This window comes from Pleurodeles waltl, chromosome 9 (assembly GCF_031143425.1).
Source record: "Pleurodeles waltl isolate 20211129_DDA chromosome 9, aPleWal1.hap1.20221129, whole genome shotgun sequence".
In the NCBI taxonomy this organism is placed as follows: domain Eukaryota; kingdom Metazoa; phylum Chordata; class Amphibia; order Caudata; family Salamandridae; genus Pleurodeles; species Pleurodeles waltl.
Genome location: NC_090448.1, coordinates 981,795,775 through 981,811,933, shown reverse-complemented (window position 1 = coordinate 981,811,933; position 16,159 = coordinate 981,795,775). Strand labels below are relative to the sequence as shown.

The 16,159-nt window shown below is 43.4% G+C and overlaps 1 protein-coding gene across 5 annotated transcripts in view; it reads left to right on the top strand.

Moving 5' to 3' along the window:
* Positions 1–16,159, top strand: part of TTLL5 (tubulin tyrosine ligase like 5) — an 899,574-nt gene that overhangs the window by 409,117 nt on the left and 474,298 nt on the right. For all 5 annotated transcript variants that reach the window (XM_069208446.1, XM_069208447.1, XM_069208448.1 and 2 more), the window contains 2 exons: positions 11,772–11,905; positions 15,099–15,206. In XM_069208446.1, coding sequence (XP_069064547.1) covers positions 11,772–11,905; positions 15,099–15,206 — 242 coding nt within the window. The remainder of the gene's footprint in view (positions 1–11,771; positions 11,906–15,098; positions 15,207–16,159) is intronic.

Sequence of the window (16,159 nt, the reverse complement as noted above, 5' to 3'; positions counted from 1 at the left end):
TGTGTGTGTACAACAAATTCTTAACATTACCCTCCAATAAGCCTACTGCTCGACCACACTACCACAAATAGAGCAATAGTATTATCTATTATTGCCACTATCAACCTCTAAGGGGAACCCTTGGACTCTGTGCACAATATCTCTCACTTTGAGATAGTATATACAGAGCCAGCTTCCTACAACAGTGTCCTTACTATTGCTCCAGTGACATGGGACTCCTCCTCAAGTGTGCTGAGTGGGCCTCACGGCGACTCCTGTGCCTGCTGCCAGTGGGTTGCCTGTGGGGGCTGCCTCCTCTTCTTGTGACCCCTCCAGCTGCTGAGGGTCGCCCCGGACTCCTCTCATTGGGTTGAGTCCCCTGGACCGCAGTGGTTCTCTTGAGCCTTGCAAAACCTTCTTCTCTGACTCTTGCATTTGCCAAGCTTGTTGGTGGATTTCCAGCACCTCTGACTGACTGCATTACGACTGCCGATGTGGGACATCAGGTGCATCACTTCTGTGACTCCTCTTCAGCTCCCGTGCTTTACTGCTGACCTTCTTCGTCCACCTTTGACCTGGTCCTGCATCCACAGAAGGGTGGGTAGTGGCTCCTGCACTCTGGTACTCACCTCTTGGGGTTCCTAGTCCCTCCATCTCCCCTCCACTGATTCCACTTCCTTGGATGGGAGACTGCCTTGCACATTCCACTTTTTAGTATATGGTTCGACCCTCCCCTAGGGCACTCACTATTTAGTATTTTTTACCAATGCTTATTGCTTTCTATGATATTTACTGATTGCTAATGTTTATGTAATAATGTGTTTACTTACCTCCAGTTGGGGGACTGCCTATTCAGTATTCTAGTATTTGTGTTACTATAATAAAGTACCTTTATTCTTGTAACACTGTGTGGTTCTTTCATGTGTGTAAGTGCTGTGTGAAAATAGTGGTATTGGATAAGATTTGCATGTCTCCTAGATAAGTCTTGGCTCCTCATCCACAGCTACCTCTAGAGACCCCTGACTTCCTAGACAGTGCCTACACTTCACTAATGAGGGATACCTTGACCTGGTATAGGTGATAACACCATAGGTGCTCAGCACACACCAGGCCAACTTCCTACAGCACGTCGGCAAGGGTTTATATCGACGATGACGACGATATGGAGTCACACATCGCCCTCTTCCAGAGGTGCTAGGGAATCTGGATCCAGGCTCGCACCTCGGGTATATCCTAAACTAAGGAAGCTGTAACTAGATCCTGTCTCTACCAGATAATGCGTTACCAAAGGTAAGTAAGGTGTGTGTGTGTGTGTGTAAGTGTGTGTGAGTAGTTCAATATATTCCTGTGTTTCTTTTCAAGTTGTTAGGATTTACTATTTATAATAAGTTTTGACATGTCATTTGTTGTTTCCATTGGCTTTGGCCAATTAATGTAATTTGGTAACTTTTGCAAGAAATAAGGCATGCACACTACTGCATACACCAGGGGAGAAATATTGAGAAGAGATAAATCTCGTCTTCTTTTTGCCATATCTAACACAAGAATGCAAGATGGCAAAACAGGCTATCTCTTTTTTAGCCCCAGACTTTGTACCCAGATACCTGAAATCAGTAGACTGAATCCAAATTGCTCAAAGAGCGAAGTTTATGTGGCCTACTTCTCTCTTCCTATAGAATGCCCATTTGTATTCCATACTGGGGGTTGTCAAAAGGGGTTGTGGGCCAGTTTGCCCCAAAACAAAACACATGCGATAATAAAAAGGTTGAAAACCCACTTTCCTATAGGATTTCAAACTTGCAAAGAAAATTTGGAAAGTTTCAATTCTATTAAGGACACGTAGGCGAGTATTAGGCTTTTCTTTCTTCACTTTATTCAGAACAGCAGCGTTAACCAAGTGTTTACTTCATGATTAAAACTATGTTTCCCAGCCAACTTCGGGAAAGAACAGTGACAAAGGACTTCCATTTGCATTCAATCAACAGCCATCCAGCGTCTAAAGAGCCTGATTCCATAGCTTCCCCTTCCCTTTCTTCCTGCGACCTCCATTTAGTATGAGTCTTGTTATTCTTGCTTCGAGACATCCGTTCCTACTAAGGTATAGAGTGAATGACTCCAAGCCTCTTAATAAAATATGGCCCAAACATGCCAAACAAGATTTCACCAAGGTTTCAAGATTGATGAATTCGTACAGAAGAACCATGCGGTAATATAAGACTACAAATCTTTTCAAGTTTCCCATCAGATCTGGAAATTGAAAATACATTTCAGATTACCCACCTGTTAGACAGGGTGGGATCCCGGATCTAAATAAGTGTGTGTGTGGGGGGGGGGGAGGAGTAATCCTCGCCTATGTGTCCTTAATAGAATTGAAACTTTCCATTACGACAGCTAGGACATTTTTCATTCTATGTCAGGACCAGAGGCGAGGAGTAGGCTATTTTAAAGCTGTTCGGCCACTAGCGAGGCCATGGTTTGGATGGATCTAAAATAGAAGGTTTTGCACGTGGAAACAGAGGACCAGTCGGCTGCATTAAGAATAACCACCAAGCGAGTCCCCAAGGCGAAAGCCTTGGATGCCATCGTGCCTCTCTCGGAATGGGCCAAAAAATAGAAATGTCTATTCCTACCTCACTCATAGCCCACTTAAACCCATCTGGCAATTCTAGGAGATGAAACAGCTTTATGGGGGTTTTGTTAGAATGATAAGGAGTTAATCTTCCCCATGTGGTCTGAGGTTACTAGTCATGGCTTTGTAGACCTTAATCACTCACACTACGCACAATTTAGGAATGTGTGGGAGTTGGGGATAAGAAATTGTACGAGAGTTAGATTTTGTACACCAGTGAATGTGAAATAAGACACCCTCCGGAGTAAACACTCAGGCCCTCATTACAACCTTGGCGGTTGGACGAGGCCGACCGCCAAGGTTGTACCGCCAGTCGGCCGGCCCAGCAGGGATGTCGGCTGTAACATTGCAGCCGGCTCCTAATGAGCCGGCGGCAATGTGGCGGTTCGGCGGATGCAGCAGCACCCGTCGCGCTTTTCACTGTCTGCCAGGCAGACAGTGAAAATCACGACAGGGCTGTGCCTGGGGGGCTGTGCCTGGGGGCCTGTGCACTGCCCATGCCAAGTGCATGGGCAGTGCAGGGGCCCCTAAGGGCCCCGCAACTCCCCTTCCTGCCAGCCTTTCCATGGCGGTGTCTACCGCCATGGACAGGCTGGCGGGAAGGTGAGTCAAAATCCCCAGGGCAGCACTGCAAGCAACGCTGCCCTGGCGGATTCTGACCGCTGGGGTAACCATGGCGGAAAACCGCCGGTCCCAGCGGTGTGACCACAACGCTACCGCCGCAGTCAAAATATGTCGATTTGTACTGCCAGCCTGTTGGCGGCACGATCGCCACTTCATCCCTGGCAGTCGTTGACCCCCAGCTTTGTAATGAGGGCCTCTATCTGTTAAATCCAAGGCTCTGACATCTGAAACCCTGCAACAGGATATAAGGCATAGAAGGGTTGCTAACTTGGCTAACATATGTTTTCTGGAGAGATATTTATGAGACAGACAATTCTGGAAGGGAGTCAAAACCTTAGTGACGTCCCAAAGGGAAAAATAGCAGGGTTGGGGAGGCAGAGACAGTCTAATGCCTCTTAAAAGTTTGCATACAATAGAATGCTGTCCTGCGGGAGAACTTTCAATCGGACAGTGACCTGCGGAAATAGCAGAGCTGAAGGTATTAACTGATCTATATGCCATCCGAAGGGAGAGATGCCCAAAAATTAATTATACGGACAACTCCTGCCCCCATGGGATCCAGATACCTTTGAAAGCACCAACCCATACAGCGTTTCCATGCAGAATTTTACCTTCTGTTAGTACTCTGACCAGGCTCTGGCAAGGAGGGCAGCACCCTCTTGCGAAATTCCTGGGATCTTCCAACATTCCCGGTAATCCTCCACACCATCAGATTGAGACTCCCCTTCTCTATAAGGGGTTGAGGGCGACCTGAAGGATTGTGCAGAAGATCTGGGAGAGGGGGGTAGACGGATTGGAAAATCCCAAGAAAGTTCCATTAGAACCAGAAACCAGGCTTGAGATTTCCAGGTCAGTGTGATCAGCACCAGATCCGCCTTCTGAGATAGAATGACATCCTCCTTATCATCGTGAATGGGGGAAACGCATATCCCTGTTCCTGGGACCAGTCCTGGAGGAAAGCATCTGTGCCGATCGCTCTGCGATCCGATCTCCAGCTGTAGTACCTGTCGAGTTGGTGATCCAGGTGTGAGGCAAAAGGGTCTATGGAAAAGAGACCCCAACTGGCTTTGATTGCTTGAAAGACTGTTGTGTGGAGCTTCCATAAGCTTGCGTCGTGCCAGTCTGCCACCTGATTGGAGGTTCCCGGCAGATGTTCTGCCACCACCGATATCTGATTGTCGAGGCAGTATTCCCAGAAGGATTTCGCTAGATCGCAAAGAGCCTTTGAACGCGTGCCCCACCATGTGGTTGATATAACGCCCTGCCGCCGCATTGTCCATTTTCAACAGGACGCAGCATTGAGGTTTGTCCCTCATCCAGCAACGCAGTGCAAAAGAGCCCGCCATGAGCTCTAGGCGATTGATACGGAGGAAACGGTCTTCGAAAGACCACACTCCACCTGTGGTAAATTCCCCACATCGCACTCCCCAGCCGGAAGCGCTGGCATCGGATTCGATGACCTGATACGGTTGTGAACCGAAGATGGCGCAGCTGTTCCATGCTTCCATGTGAGCGATCCACCATTGGATTTCCTTCTTGGCCTCGTCTGAGAGGGGAGCCATTTGAGGGTAAGTGAGGCCCCTTCGTACATGGGAAATTTTCAGCCGTTGGAGTCCTCATAGTGGAGGGGGCCCGGAAAGATCGCTTGAATGGAAGATGAGAGGAGGCCCACAATACAAGCAAGATGGTGAAGGGAAATCGTACCCTTGACAAGGGTACGTCTGAGTTTGTGGCGAATTTTGAATAATTTGCAGGATGGGAGGCTGAGGGTGGCTTTGACGGACTCCACCACGAAACCCAAGAATTGGAGGGACTGGGTTGGAATTAGAATTGACTTCACCTCGTTGATGATGAAGCCTAGAGATTCCAGAAGATGAATGGAAAATTGAAGATGGAGAGAGAGACGATGGGGACATTGATCCATCAGAAGAAGGTTGTCCAGATAAATTATGAGCCTGATGCCTCTGGAACATGAGAACTCTACCACGGGACATAAGAGCTTAGTGAAGCACCAAGGAGTGGAAGAAAGGCCGAAAGGTAGAGAGGTAAACTCAAACGTCTGTCCCCTCCATTGAAACTGGAGGAAATTACGATGAGGCGGAAAGATGGGTACTGTTAGATAAGCATCCTTCAGGTCGAGACACACTAGCTAGTTGTTTGCCTGGAGAATATTTTGTAGGATGTGGATGCCCTCCATTTTGAAGTGTCCGAATATCACCCATTTGTTGAATTTTCTCAGATTGATCACTGGGCGGTGACCCCCGTCTCTTTTCTCCACCAGAAAGAGGTTGCTGACAAAGCCTGAGGGGTGGGGGAAAGGTTGGAGTGATAGCCTGATTCTCCAATAGATCAGAGATCTCTGTGTCTATGAGAACCATCTGGGATGGTGAGAAACTCAGCGGTCGGTGTCTCGTTATCTTTATAGGGGAGCCATAAAACTCTATGTGAATCCCTTTGACAGTCTGCAGAACCCAGGCATCTGCGGTGATATCTCCCCAATTGTGAGAGAACTGTGCCAACCTGCCCCCCAGAGCACACCCCATAGTGTGAGAAATAATCACCTTGTTGGGTATTGGAGGTATTGAAGGTGCCTCTGAAATCGACGGGTCGGATAAAAGGATCCAAAGCAAGACGTTTCCTGCCACTGTCTTCTTTCCCTGGAGGCGTTTTGAGGTGGACGGCCAGTTGAGCGTCCCCTTCCTCGATTGGCCAAGGCAAAAACCCGGGAGGAGAAGACCTGTTTGATGGATGTCTGGGCCTTATCTAGTGACGTGAAGGTGGAAACGAACTTGCTGAGCTCACGGATGCGTGGCTTTCCAAAAAGGCCACCCTAGGCAACTGGACCTGCCTCCGACGTCGCCAACTCCCTCAATTTGGGGTCTTCCTTGAACAGAAGAGACCTGTGCCTTTCCATGGAAAGTGAGCAATTGGCATTGCCCAGAAGGATAATTGCCAGTTGCGCCCATCATGACAATACGTCCGGGGATATGAGGGATCCGGAGGCCTTCGCGTCTTCCGCCATGTCCAGGATCTTGGTGCGCGGGCCAACAACGTCCAGGAGTTTTTCCTAGCAGGCCCGCCAGGACCGGTCGATCCCCTTCTTGGGGTCTTTAATGAATTTACCCAGGAATGTCACCATATTGGTTTCAGTCTTGGGGGTGAATGCCACTTTGTCCTGGAGGGAGGGGCAACGGCATTCCACTTTGAGGTGATTCCAGACCTCCTTATCCAGTGGTTTGCGAAGGCGCCCGGCCACGTAGTTGGCTACTTTGGGTGATGGCAGCCATGCCGTCGAGCGAGGACGAACTAGGTCATCAGGATTGAGCATATCGTCCGGAGGGACGTCCCCTGTTCCTTGGGCAGTGAGTGAGAGGGGCACAGGCCCTTCTGGGTCAATGGCCGCATCTGAAGAGCACGGGGACTCATCAGGTTTGTCAGGCATAGGATCAGCATCCTGGGGGTGATCCATAAAGGCTTTTTTTGAGCCGTGTAAAGGTCTCTAGGGCGTCATCTTCCCCTGCGTGTTTCCGTGTAGGGTCCGGACTTTTCGCCTGACCTACAGCTGAGAGTCCAGAGCGTCCAGCTTGATCATCCTTTGAAAGAGGTAGGGGGCATTGGGATGCCATCAGATCTGTTTTCTTCTCTAGGGGAGCCATGAGCTGGGTGACGACCTTATATATGGAGGCGTCCATAATGTGGCAGAAATTTCTATCAATGGAGTGGTAGGAGATCTGCTCCTCCTCCATATAGACCCCAGAGGTATCTTCAGTATGGAGCTTCTCAGTCATATTATCACACTGTGGCCTGTGACCAACACTCTGCACAGCACTTGCTGCTCTGAGGGCAATATAGTTGCTGGCAAGCTTAGTAGTGCCGTGAAGTATGTTTAATTCTGCCACTAGGGCAAAGCGGGACGCTAATTCTCCCCTGTAGTATTACGTGGGGAGTGGGGGCGGCTGGTAGCCCCGATGTTATAGACCTGGGCCGCATCCATGATATGTAATTGAGCCTTACCCTGCAGGTGTCAGGCACCAGGCCTGCTACGTAATCAAACTGGACAGCTCCCATCAAGCGTGGGGAATTAAAAACTTCCTGGAGACTGCAAGCTGTGGGTGCATGTCAGTTATCGCTGTTCAGTCTAATGATACTGATGCGCGTCTGCCCCCCGGGTAAGAGGCGCAAAGCATGGAATGCCAGGAATGCACGGGGCCCTGTGGTGGTCGGAAGACCGCACTGCGCTCGGAGCCTTGCTGTGAATGCCGCAAAGGAGATGGGAAGCGTTCCCGCGGCCGTAGGGAGTATTCTGTAACTCGTAGCAACAAGGGCAGGAGTCAATCACTGCAAGAGAGTATATAAGACATGCCACATATATCGCTACACAGGAAAAAGGATCAACAGTACTTAGCTCACTGCGGGAGCAGTGAAGAAAGAGGAGGGGAAGCTGTGGAATCAGGTTCTTCGGACGTTGGATGGCTGTTGATTGAATGCAAATGGAAGTCCTTCGTCGCTGTTGTTCTTTCCCAATGTTGGCTGGGAAATGTTGTTTTAATGATCACGTAACCACTTGATTAACGCTGCTGCTCTGAATAAAGTGAAGAAAGAAAAGCCTAATGCTTGCCTCCAGTCCTGACATAGTATTTTGTTACGATGTGTCATTAATACTCCGAGTCAAATTGATAAATCCTAGTGTGTTGGATATCTAGGACACTTGTTGGTGTCTTTTTTGGATGAAGACTTATAGGCTTTTGACCAGACAGCCGACACGTGTTTTGCCCGCTAGTGGTGGATTCACCTCAGTCTTTTTAAAGGCTAGCAGTATTTATCAATAGGAGTCCATTATTTGGGTCAGTCAAAGTGATCAAATGTGTGGCTGCTAAGTGTAACGGGCTAAATCCCTTGTTGCTGTGCACATACCTGGATTCATCAATTTGACTCGGAGTATTAATCTCACTTCATAACGAAATTTGCAAGTTCTAAATCCTATATGAAAGTAGGTTCTCAACCTTTTTGTTATCGCATGAATCCAAATTGCCTCTCCTTCAGGAAAAAATGTAAGACCCACTTGTCTAACTTCATCGACCAGACTTCTAACTGACACCTTTTTCTCTCACTACTAAGTTTTATTGTTCCCATGTTATTTTCTTTGTAAAAGCCTGCACTGCCACTGAAGCTAAGTCTGTGTTCTTTAACCACTATACTATTATAGTAGGCACTTTGATCAAAACTAGGACCTATTAATGACACTTTCTTTCAAGTTACAATTTCTAAATGAAACCACAAGTGATGGTTACTGTTAGTTGAAACTGTGGTGCTATGTCCAAATGCCCAATAGGTTATCAAGTCTAGCTGTCTCTTTGTCAATTCCTTTGTAGGGTCATCATACTCCAAGCTGAATTCCAATAGCCTTTTTATGTAAAATAAGTGACATTTTTTCCTTATAAATAATATAGGTCCCCATCACTACCCTCACCAATCATTTTTATGTTTAAGCTGTTGTTATCATGCTCCTTCTGATGGAGCAGATCTCCTGTCTGCAGATAATGTAGAATAATTGTGGACTGTGCTGTGAAAGTTATTGTCAGCGTGCAGAGTCTAATATTTTGCAAATACTTAAGTTAAGCAGCTTTTATAAGTCACTATCAAAGCTAGTTTGGGGCTTTAGAATGCATGGTAAAGTGAAAATAGATGCCTTCTCTCCTGCACTCAACGGGAGCAGTGAACCAAAAAACATTAACCTTACCAGTGATTGACTGAGCTTTCAGGAAAAAAGCTGACCAGATAATCTTCACTAAAGTTGTTTTTATGTGTTAGTATTTGACCTAGTCTTTGCTTTACACTCAACTATAATGAATGATTAGAGTAGTGATGCCATTTCATATTACATGTGACAAATGGAATCAGAAGAAGACGGTAATAAGGAAATTAGACAGGTTTTTAATAGAGGAATTGCAGGTGTCTATGCAATCATATAATATATGGATGCCTGTAAACCCTTACAGTTGCCTCTAAATATTTAATTACAGTCTAGTTTGGCATTGCTAGTCACCCTGCTCTCAGACAAGACAGCAGTTCTCTTCCATCATGGTATTGCTGCCAGCTATCTAATCATATCAACAGGGCTATGTATCTCCTGGTGTTCTTTCATAATTGTTCTGTTTTGGCAGTCTCACCCAAAATACCATTGGTGCTCACCTGCTCTTTGTATGCTCTTTAGTTAGGACCAGGAGGAACGTCGCCCTGCTGAAACAATGCCCCAGAGCAGCAGAAAAATGAATTGGGAGTAAAGTTTTTTTATTACCAATTTATTTTTCAGCAACCCATCCTGAACCAAGTGTCAGGGCCGGGCAATTGCTTCTGAGTGCCAGCAGGCCAGATATGCACATTTTAAACTTCTGTAACCTGTAGAGGAAGCACAGGCCTCCAGTGCTCTTAAGAGCGCTGAGAGAAGCCCTCCCTCCAAACCTGATGCTTTTCTTATGCTGTTTAACAAGATGAGAGCAGCTCCAGGATTGGGTAGTGCAGTTTCCTGGGTCCGGAGCTTCAAGGAGAGAAGACATTGGAGCGAAGAGGACATTGACAAGTCTACCACTCTAAATAAATGGCAGCCGCTACTGCATGTAACTCTTTGTGACTTGAAAGAGTTATTCAGAAAGCTGCCATCAAACCAGTTGTCTCAAGTTGGATATTATGTGCATTAGAATGCTATTTTATAACACTGCTTGCCCCCTACCAGCAGGACCAATACTCATTGCAAGATTTGAAAGGAGTCTGACTGATCCTCTGCCATAAGCAGTGATAGTCCAACAGCGAATTCCACTAAGGACGAGTCTTCCTCTTGAAATTAAGGATAATTTAGATTTGTATAAAAGAACAAATTGTTCATTCAGGACACATGAGGCAGTTATTCAGAGTGTAAAGTGTTTTGCCTCCATCTCTGATAAAGCAGAGGCAAAATTTCACCAGTCTGCTACTGATATCAAAGGGCATTAGATGGAGACTCCGGTGTGACCTTCTGTTAGCAGAACTGACGGACATCGGCATCTCTTGCACAGTTATCTTTGACAAAGCTTTCAACAAATAATGGACCAATGCAGGTGACAATGCAAGAGTTTCCATTGTAGAGAAGTTTATGTATGTGGTTTGATGCAAATGACAAGACATAATACAACTCTGCACCATATTCACAGTTCAGTATAAACCCGCTCTGGAGCCGACGAAGCAGTACCGGGAGGAGGTGGACGACTCCGAAGAAGATGACAGTTCCGAGGAAGAGGACGTAGATTCAGACGAAGAAATAAACGAGGAAGTAAATGTTGAGTTTGAAGCACATGAAATTACTGACAGTGACCACAGTGGGATAAAGAAACTGCTACAGCAGAAAAGGATTATTACAATTTGCTACTAATACATGTCTGCCTCATTTCGCGAGCCTAGAGAAAGCCCCGGTCTATATATAGCCAGAGGGGGCGAAACACGTGTTGGCTGATCTTCTATTCATCCTATGTTTATCATATTTGGATTTTGGACTTTGTTCTCTGTCCTACTAACCAGTGACTGACTGTGAAACTGGAACTTTAATGTTTGCACAACAATAAAATCAAGAACTCTCTGAGTGGGACTTCACCCTTTTTGTTTACTGTCTTGCCTTAGAGGACGTGGGTCCCTGTCCTCTGGTCAAGTCCCCCAATCTATAAAACAGGCATTCATACAGGAGTCTAGTGGTTCTTGGGCCCTTCCGTTTTTGGATCTGTTTGTTTACAGTTCAGTATCAAGCTTTTGAGCAAAGAAAATGTTACAAAATATGCCAGATTTGAAGTGGACATCATCAATGGTATCACCATTGCAGAAGTTAAATTAGTTATTTACTGGTTATTTTATGAAGAAGCTGGACAGGCAGTAATACAATGTCAGACTTAAATGTGCTGCTTATACTCTCTGTATAGAATACTGGTGAGCTTTCACTCCAGTATTTTCTGGAAATGGAGATTCTTCATGGCCAAGATGAGTTCCAAGAAAGAAGAATAGAATGGTGCTGTCTCTTTTCTCATAACTTGTTGAGGACCTTAAATCTTGAGCAAGATGATAGATGCTTTCCTACATCATAAATAAGGACCATTCAGCATTCAGTGGCTGTATTGCCATGGTGTTATGAAGATGACTCACCCTTTGAAAGTCTTTCCTTCATACCTCTACATAGTAGTCTGAGAAATCACCTCTGTTATACAATGATACTTTGCATTTACAAAGTGATAGTAGGCTGGCCTCAAGAGCGATCTCACCTTTGGTGTTCACATGTCATTTGATGTAGAAAAGACTTTGGCTGGTAAATCCTAAGTTGCTTCATACTGAATTTATATTGCCATGCACTGTGGCACCAAGCTTGAAAGGCAAGGTGGTGCATAACAATTATAACTCTTAATCTTACATTCTCATGAAGTTTTGTAATAATGTTCTTAAGGATTTATGTAGAACTGGTCCTGATTTGACTATGGCACTTCTATTACTCTTACTTTATCATTTGCTTCTCTTTGGAATTTAGTGAGAGTGAACTGGAAGAAGTTCTGACATTCTACACACAAAAAAACAAATCTGCCAGTGTCTTCTTGGGAACAAACTCCAGAATCTCTAAGACGGGCAAGATCAGTGATGATAATAGCAGTAAAGCTCATGATGGTAAGTAGAGGTCAAGGGGAAAGTATATCAAGATAGAAAAGACCAAAAATATTTGCGGGCCTATTCTCCTACTATATTTTGTAATACGTTTTCTGGTTTCACATTAGTACTACTCGCACACTACAAAATTCTGTTCACAAAGCTATATGTGGAGGTCTATGCCTCACCTCTGCTACCTTTTATGTGCAGAAATCTCCATTCAGTGCAGAGATATATGTTCATTGATTCCTATGTTTTTAATAGTAAATGTTGATGGAACGAGTGTCTGGCTGTTAAATGGGAAATGCTTACTGCCAGATGGGGGAAATTAGAGAGGAGTAAGGAAGGGTTTAGGGATGGATGCACTCCTACAAACACCCACCCAGCCACAAAAGGGTAAGCCCACTGCTAGTCACAAACTGCACTTCTAAAGCTACTGTAGCCAAAAAGGTTCCAAATCAGTTGCACACGTATTACAGCTCAACCTTGGAGGAAGTTCATCACCACATGTGGCCAACCACTGGAACTGCAGCAACCTCCCATAGAAAATAATGGAGTCAGAGACCTAAAATATAACCCCAAAGAAAGTAGTATTAAGTTATATTAACTCAATTAGACATTTTAAATATATATATATATAATATATTTTAATGTTAATAAGATATATTTATAAATGATAATTAGTAATTTATTATAACAGTTTTAATTACGTAAGTTTAAAAATATATATAACTTTGGAAATACATTAATTTAACAAAATTCTAAACCTTTTAGTAGATAATAAATATGAACTTAATACTGTAGGTTGAAATTTATTTAATATAGCTTCAAAATAATTTTATTTTAATATATTGGAATTATTTAATTGAAAAATAAAAGTGCAGTAGCTTTTTTTTTTTTTTTTACATGTTCTACATATTGAAAATAATTTTCAAAAGCTACAAAAAAATTTTATTTGGTGTTCACATGTCATTTGATGTAGAAAAGACTTTGGCTGGTAAATCCTAAATTGCTTCATACTGAATTTATATTGCCATGCACTGTGGCACCAAGCTTGAAAGGCAATGTGGTGCATAACAATTATAACTCTTAATCTTACATTCTCATGAAGTTTTGTAAAAATGTTCTCAGGGATTTATGTAGAACTGGTCCTGATTTGACTATGGCACTTTTATTACTCTTTACTTTTTTTTTTTTTTTTTTTTTTTTTTTTTACATGTTCTACATATTGAAAATAATTTTAAAAAGCTACAATTTTTTTTTTTTTTTTTACATCCTCGATAAACTGTTTATGTTTAACTTTTCCCTGTACTTTTCCATAGGGAAATCTCAGACTCTATTGTGGTCATCTCTGCATATGAAAAGTTACAAGTAGCTCATTTATACTAATAAATTTACTCTTAGATTTCTTTTCCCACTAGTTTTGGGGTGGATGTGCGTAAGTCCACACTTTTGGGTAAAACTCGGAAATGGGGACTTGCTAAAAGTTGTAAAGTTACTCAGAATTGTAAGATTACATTTCCTTGTAGTAAAGTAGTAAATCTACACGTGTACATTTGCCTCAGCAAATAGACCAGCCCCCTTTTTCCATTAATGGTTAAAAGACAGCGCTAATTATGCCCCATATCCATATCAAGCAAACAAGAGTGAGGCAGTAAATCATGTGGCCCCAACACTAATCCGAATGTGGCAAACCAAGATAAGTGTGTAAATGACTTAATACATATTGCTATTTACTGCCTGTGCTCTGTAGGTCTATAAGCTTATTGTGCTTGTTGCTTATTCTCTCACAAAACAAAGCAAGTAAACCAACACAGAAGATTGAGCAACTTTTATTGTCAAAATACTATTTTAACCTACGTGTGCAGAGTATTTGTTTTCTTAATAGTCGCACCATTTATCTGTCCACTACAAAGTAAACACTATGTTGCCAATGAATTGGCAGATGCCAACTCAACATTTAAGTCCTATGTTAGGTTGTGCCACTAGCAGCCAAGCCCCATATCATGGACTGTCAGCACAAATGGAAGTCAAGACCACTCAGAGCTTAAAGGAAGTACCACCAACAGTGGAGCAGTCAGAAGCTGAACTACCCACACTGAAAGGAGTCTGTGAAAACGATACCTCATACTCCAGTGGACAAATGAAGTCAAACACTACACTGTATACAGTACCAAACAAGTGCCACATTACTAGTTTCCAGTAGCAACTGAGCAGCATTTTACTTGGACTAACTTGAAATAAGCAGCACAAGACATGGAACATAAACGGTTTATGAAAACAACATTAAATAATATCTGGAAGCAATAGCAATCTCATACTGCACTGCATGCTTGCTACTTGCAATTAAACCATTCTGCATGTTGCACCTGCAGTCAGATACAGCACATTACTTTGCCCTGGGTAGACAGCCAGCACTATTCATGGACGCAGCGGCAATAAAAAATTAAACAACATGTCACTAACTATCCCTGATCACCAGTGCTTCATGTAACAGTAACCAAACCCCAGTGTGCAGAGAACCAACAGCCACCAAACGTTTCCTGTGTGAAACATAATGCTAAGCTACTGACTTTCTGCTTGAACCCAATATCAAGCAAATGCCAAATTTCACAGAACCAGCAATACACTTCATGCAGGTAAAAGCAGCAAAGCTAAGCAAATACCACACTGCACGCTATCAACAGTAATCAAACACCACTGTACATAGAACCAATAACAACCATGGCCCACCAGCAGTTAATCAACATACACTATGGAAAATGTAACCAAATTTGTATATTCATATGTAAACACGGATAGCCATTTGTGACATTGTAAAAATGAAAATGAAACCGAAGGCCCAGCATTTCCAGCTGCAACTCTTATGAAGTAAATGAAAAAGTAATTGTTGGAAATACATCACTTAACATGTTATAATGAAAGCCTCTGTCACTCTTGGTAATTTAGGCTGCATAAATATTTTAATGTTATACAGAACAGTAGTTGGGCCTTCTTCTGAAATTTGGGTTAGGAGCTCTCTTTTTCAGAGCTAGGTTATATGAAATCTGGGTTTGTATTCCTTGCATTACAGATTTCCTCTTAAGCATCCTTCTTTGACCAAGAGCAAGAAGGAAGTCACACAGTTTTTCCTTCTCTGGCAGTGTCTTCCTAAATGTATCTACACTAAGATTTGAGATTGACCTAGTGATGTGTACCTATGATATGATTTTAGATCATCGAGACAAATTGGAAACAATCAAAGAAGTTCAAGTGCGAGACCTACCACAGGCTCCAGCAAACAGCCTTTATGCAGAACTACTCAAGCCTGCCAAATCCAACAGTAAGTAGTACTTGGCTGGAATATGTATAATATTATAGTAATTGTCTCTTTTGAATTACTCTTCATGTTATTCGAATGCGGATTATTAAAAGTTCAAAAGCTTCACACTGCCAAAAAGCAGTCTATTCACATTGCTAACCTATAGAATTGCTGCTCTCGCGTGCCCCTGACATTTGTCATGGACCCAAAGAATGCCCGTATTTACTACTTCCATCATGTCTAGCTCCCGCTTACTGAATTTTTGTATCATTGTGACACCTTGATTTGGGGCCTAAAACTCCTGGAGCTTTTATAGACATTAAAGTATGAAGGTTTGTTGATACAGTGTCGCTCCTGTGTCCTGCTAGTTTGACCCTTTATTCTTCACTTTTACCTCTAACTTTCATGTTCCTAAAACTCTGACAAACAGCAGGGTCTTCATTTGTCTTTGTGGGTTGCCATGCTTTGTTTTACTAATTGGTGACAGGAAATGCAGTGTTTTTCTTTTCCTCCACTTCAAGTTGCTGCTTTTGCTGTAGACGTTGGCCTTCAAGGATTAAGTATTTATCAGAACAAGATGTCAGTGTCTGATTCTCCATGGGCTAGTGTCTGCTTTCTAGGATTTTGGTAGCTGCTCTTCAGTTACTGCCACTTTCTTTTGCAGATACAGGAATTATTTTTTAAGGGTTTCCCGTTGATGAGAAACAGCTTTAGAAAGGATTATTGGAAGGCTTTCTTGAGGATATTAGGTAGTAGATTTTAATTAATGAAGGCAGGAGTGTAGGTGCCCCACTCTGAGAGCATAGCATTGAGGGAAGGGCAGGAAAGCATCTGGGGCTAAATGTACTAAGATATTTGTGCAAAAAGTGGTTGCAAATTATGACTAAATTTTTTGCGACTAGTATCTAATTTAGCAGACCAACCTATATATAAGGTATCAAAGAGGGTTGCAGAATTACCTGCCTAATGTATAT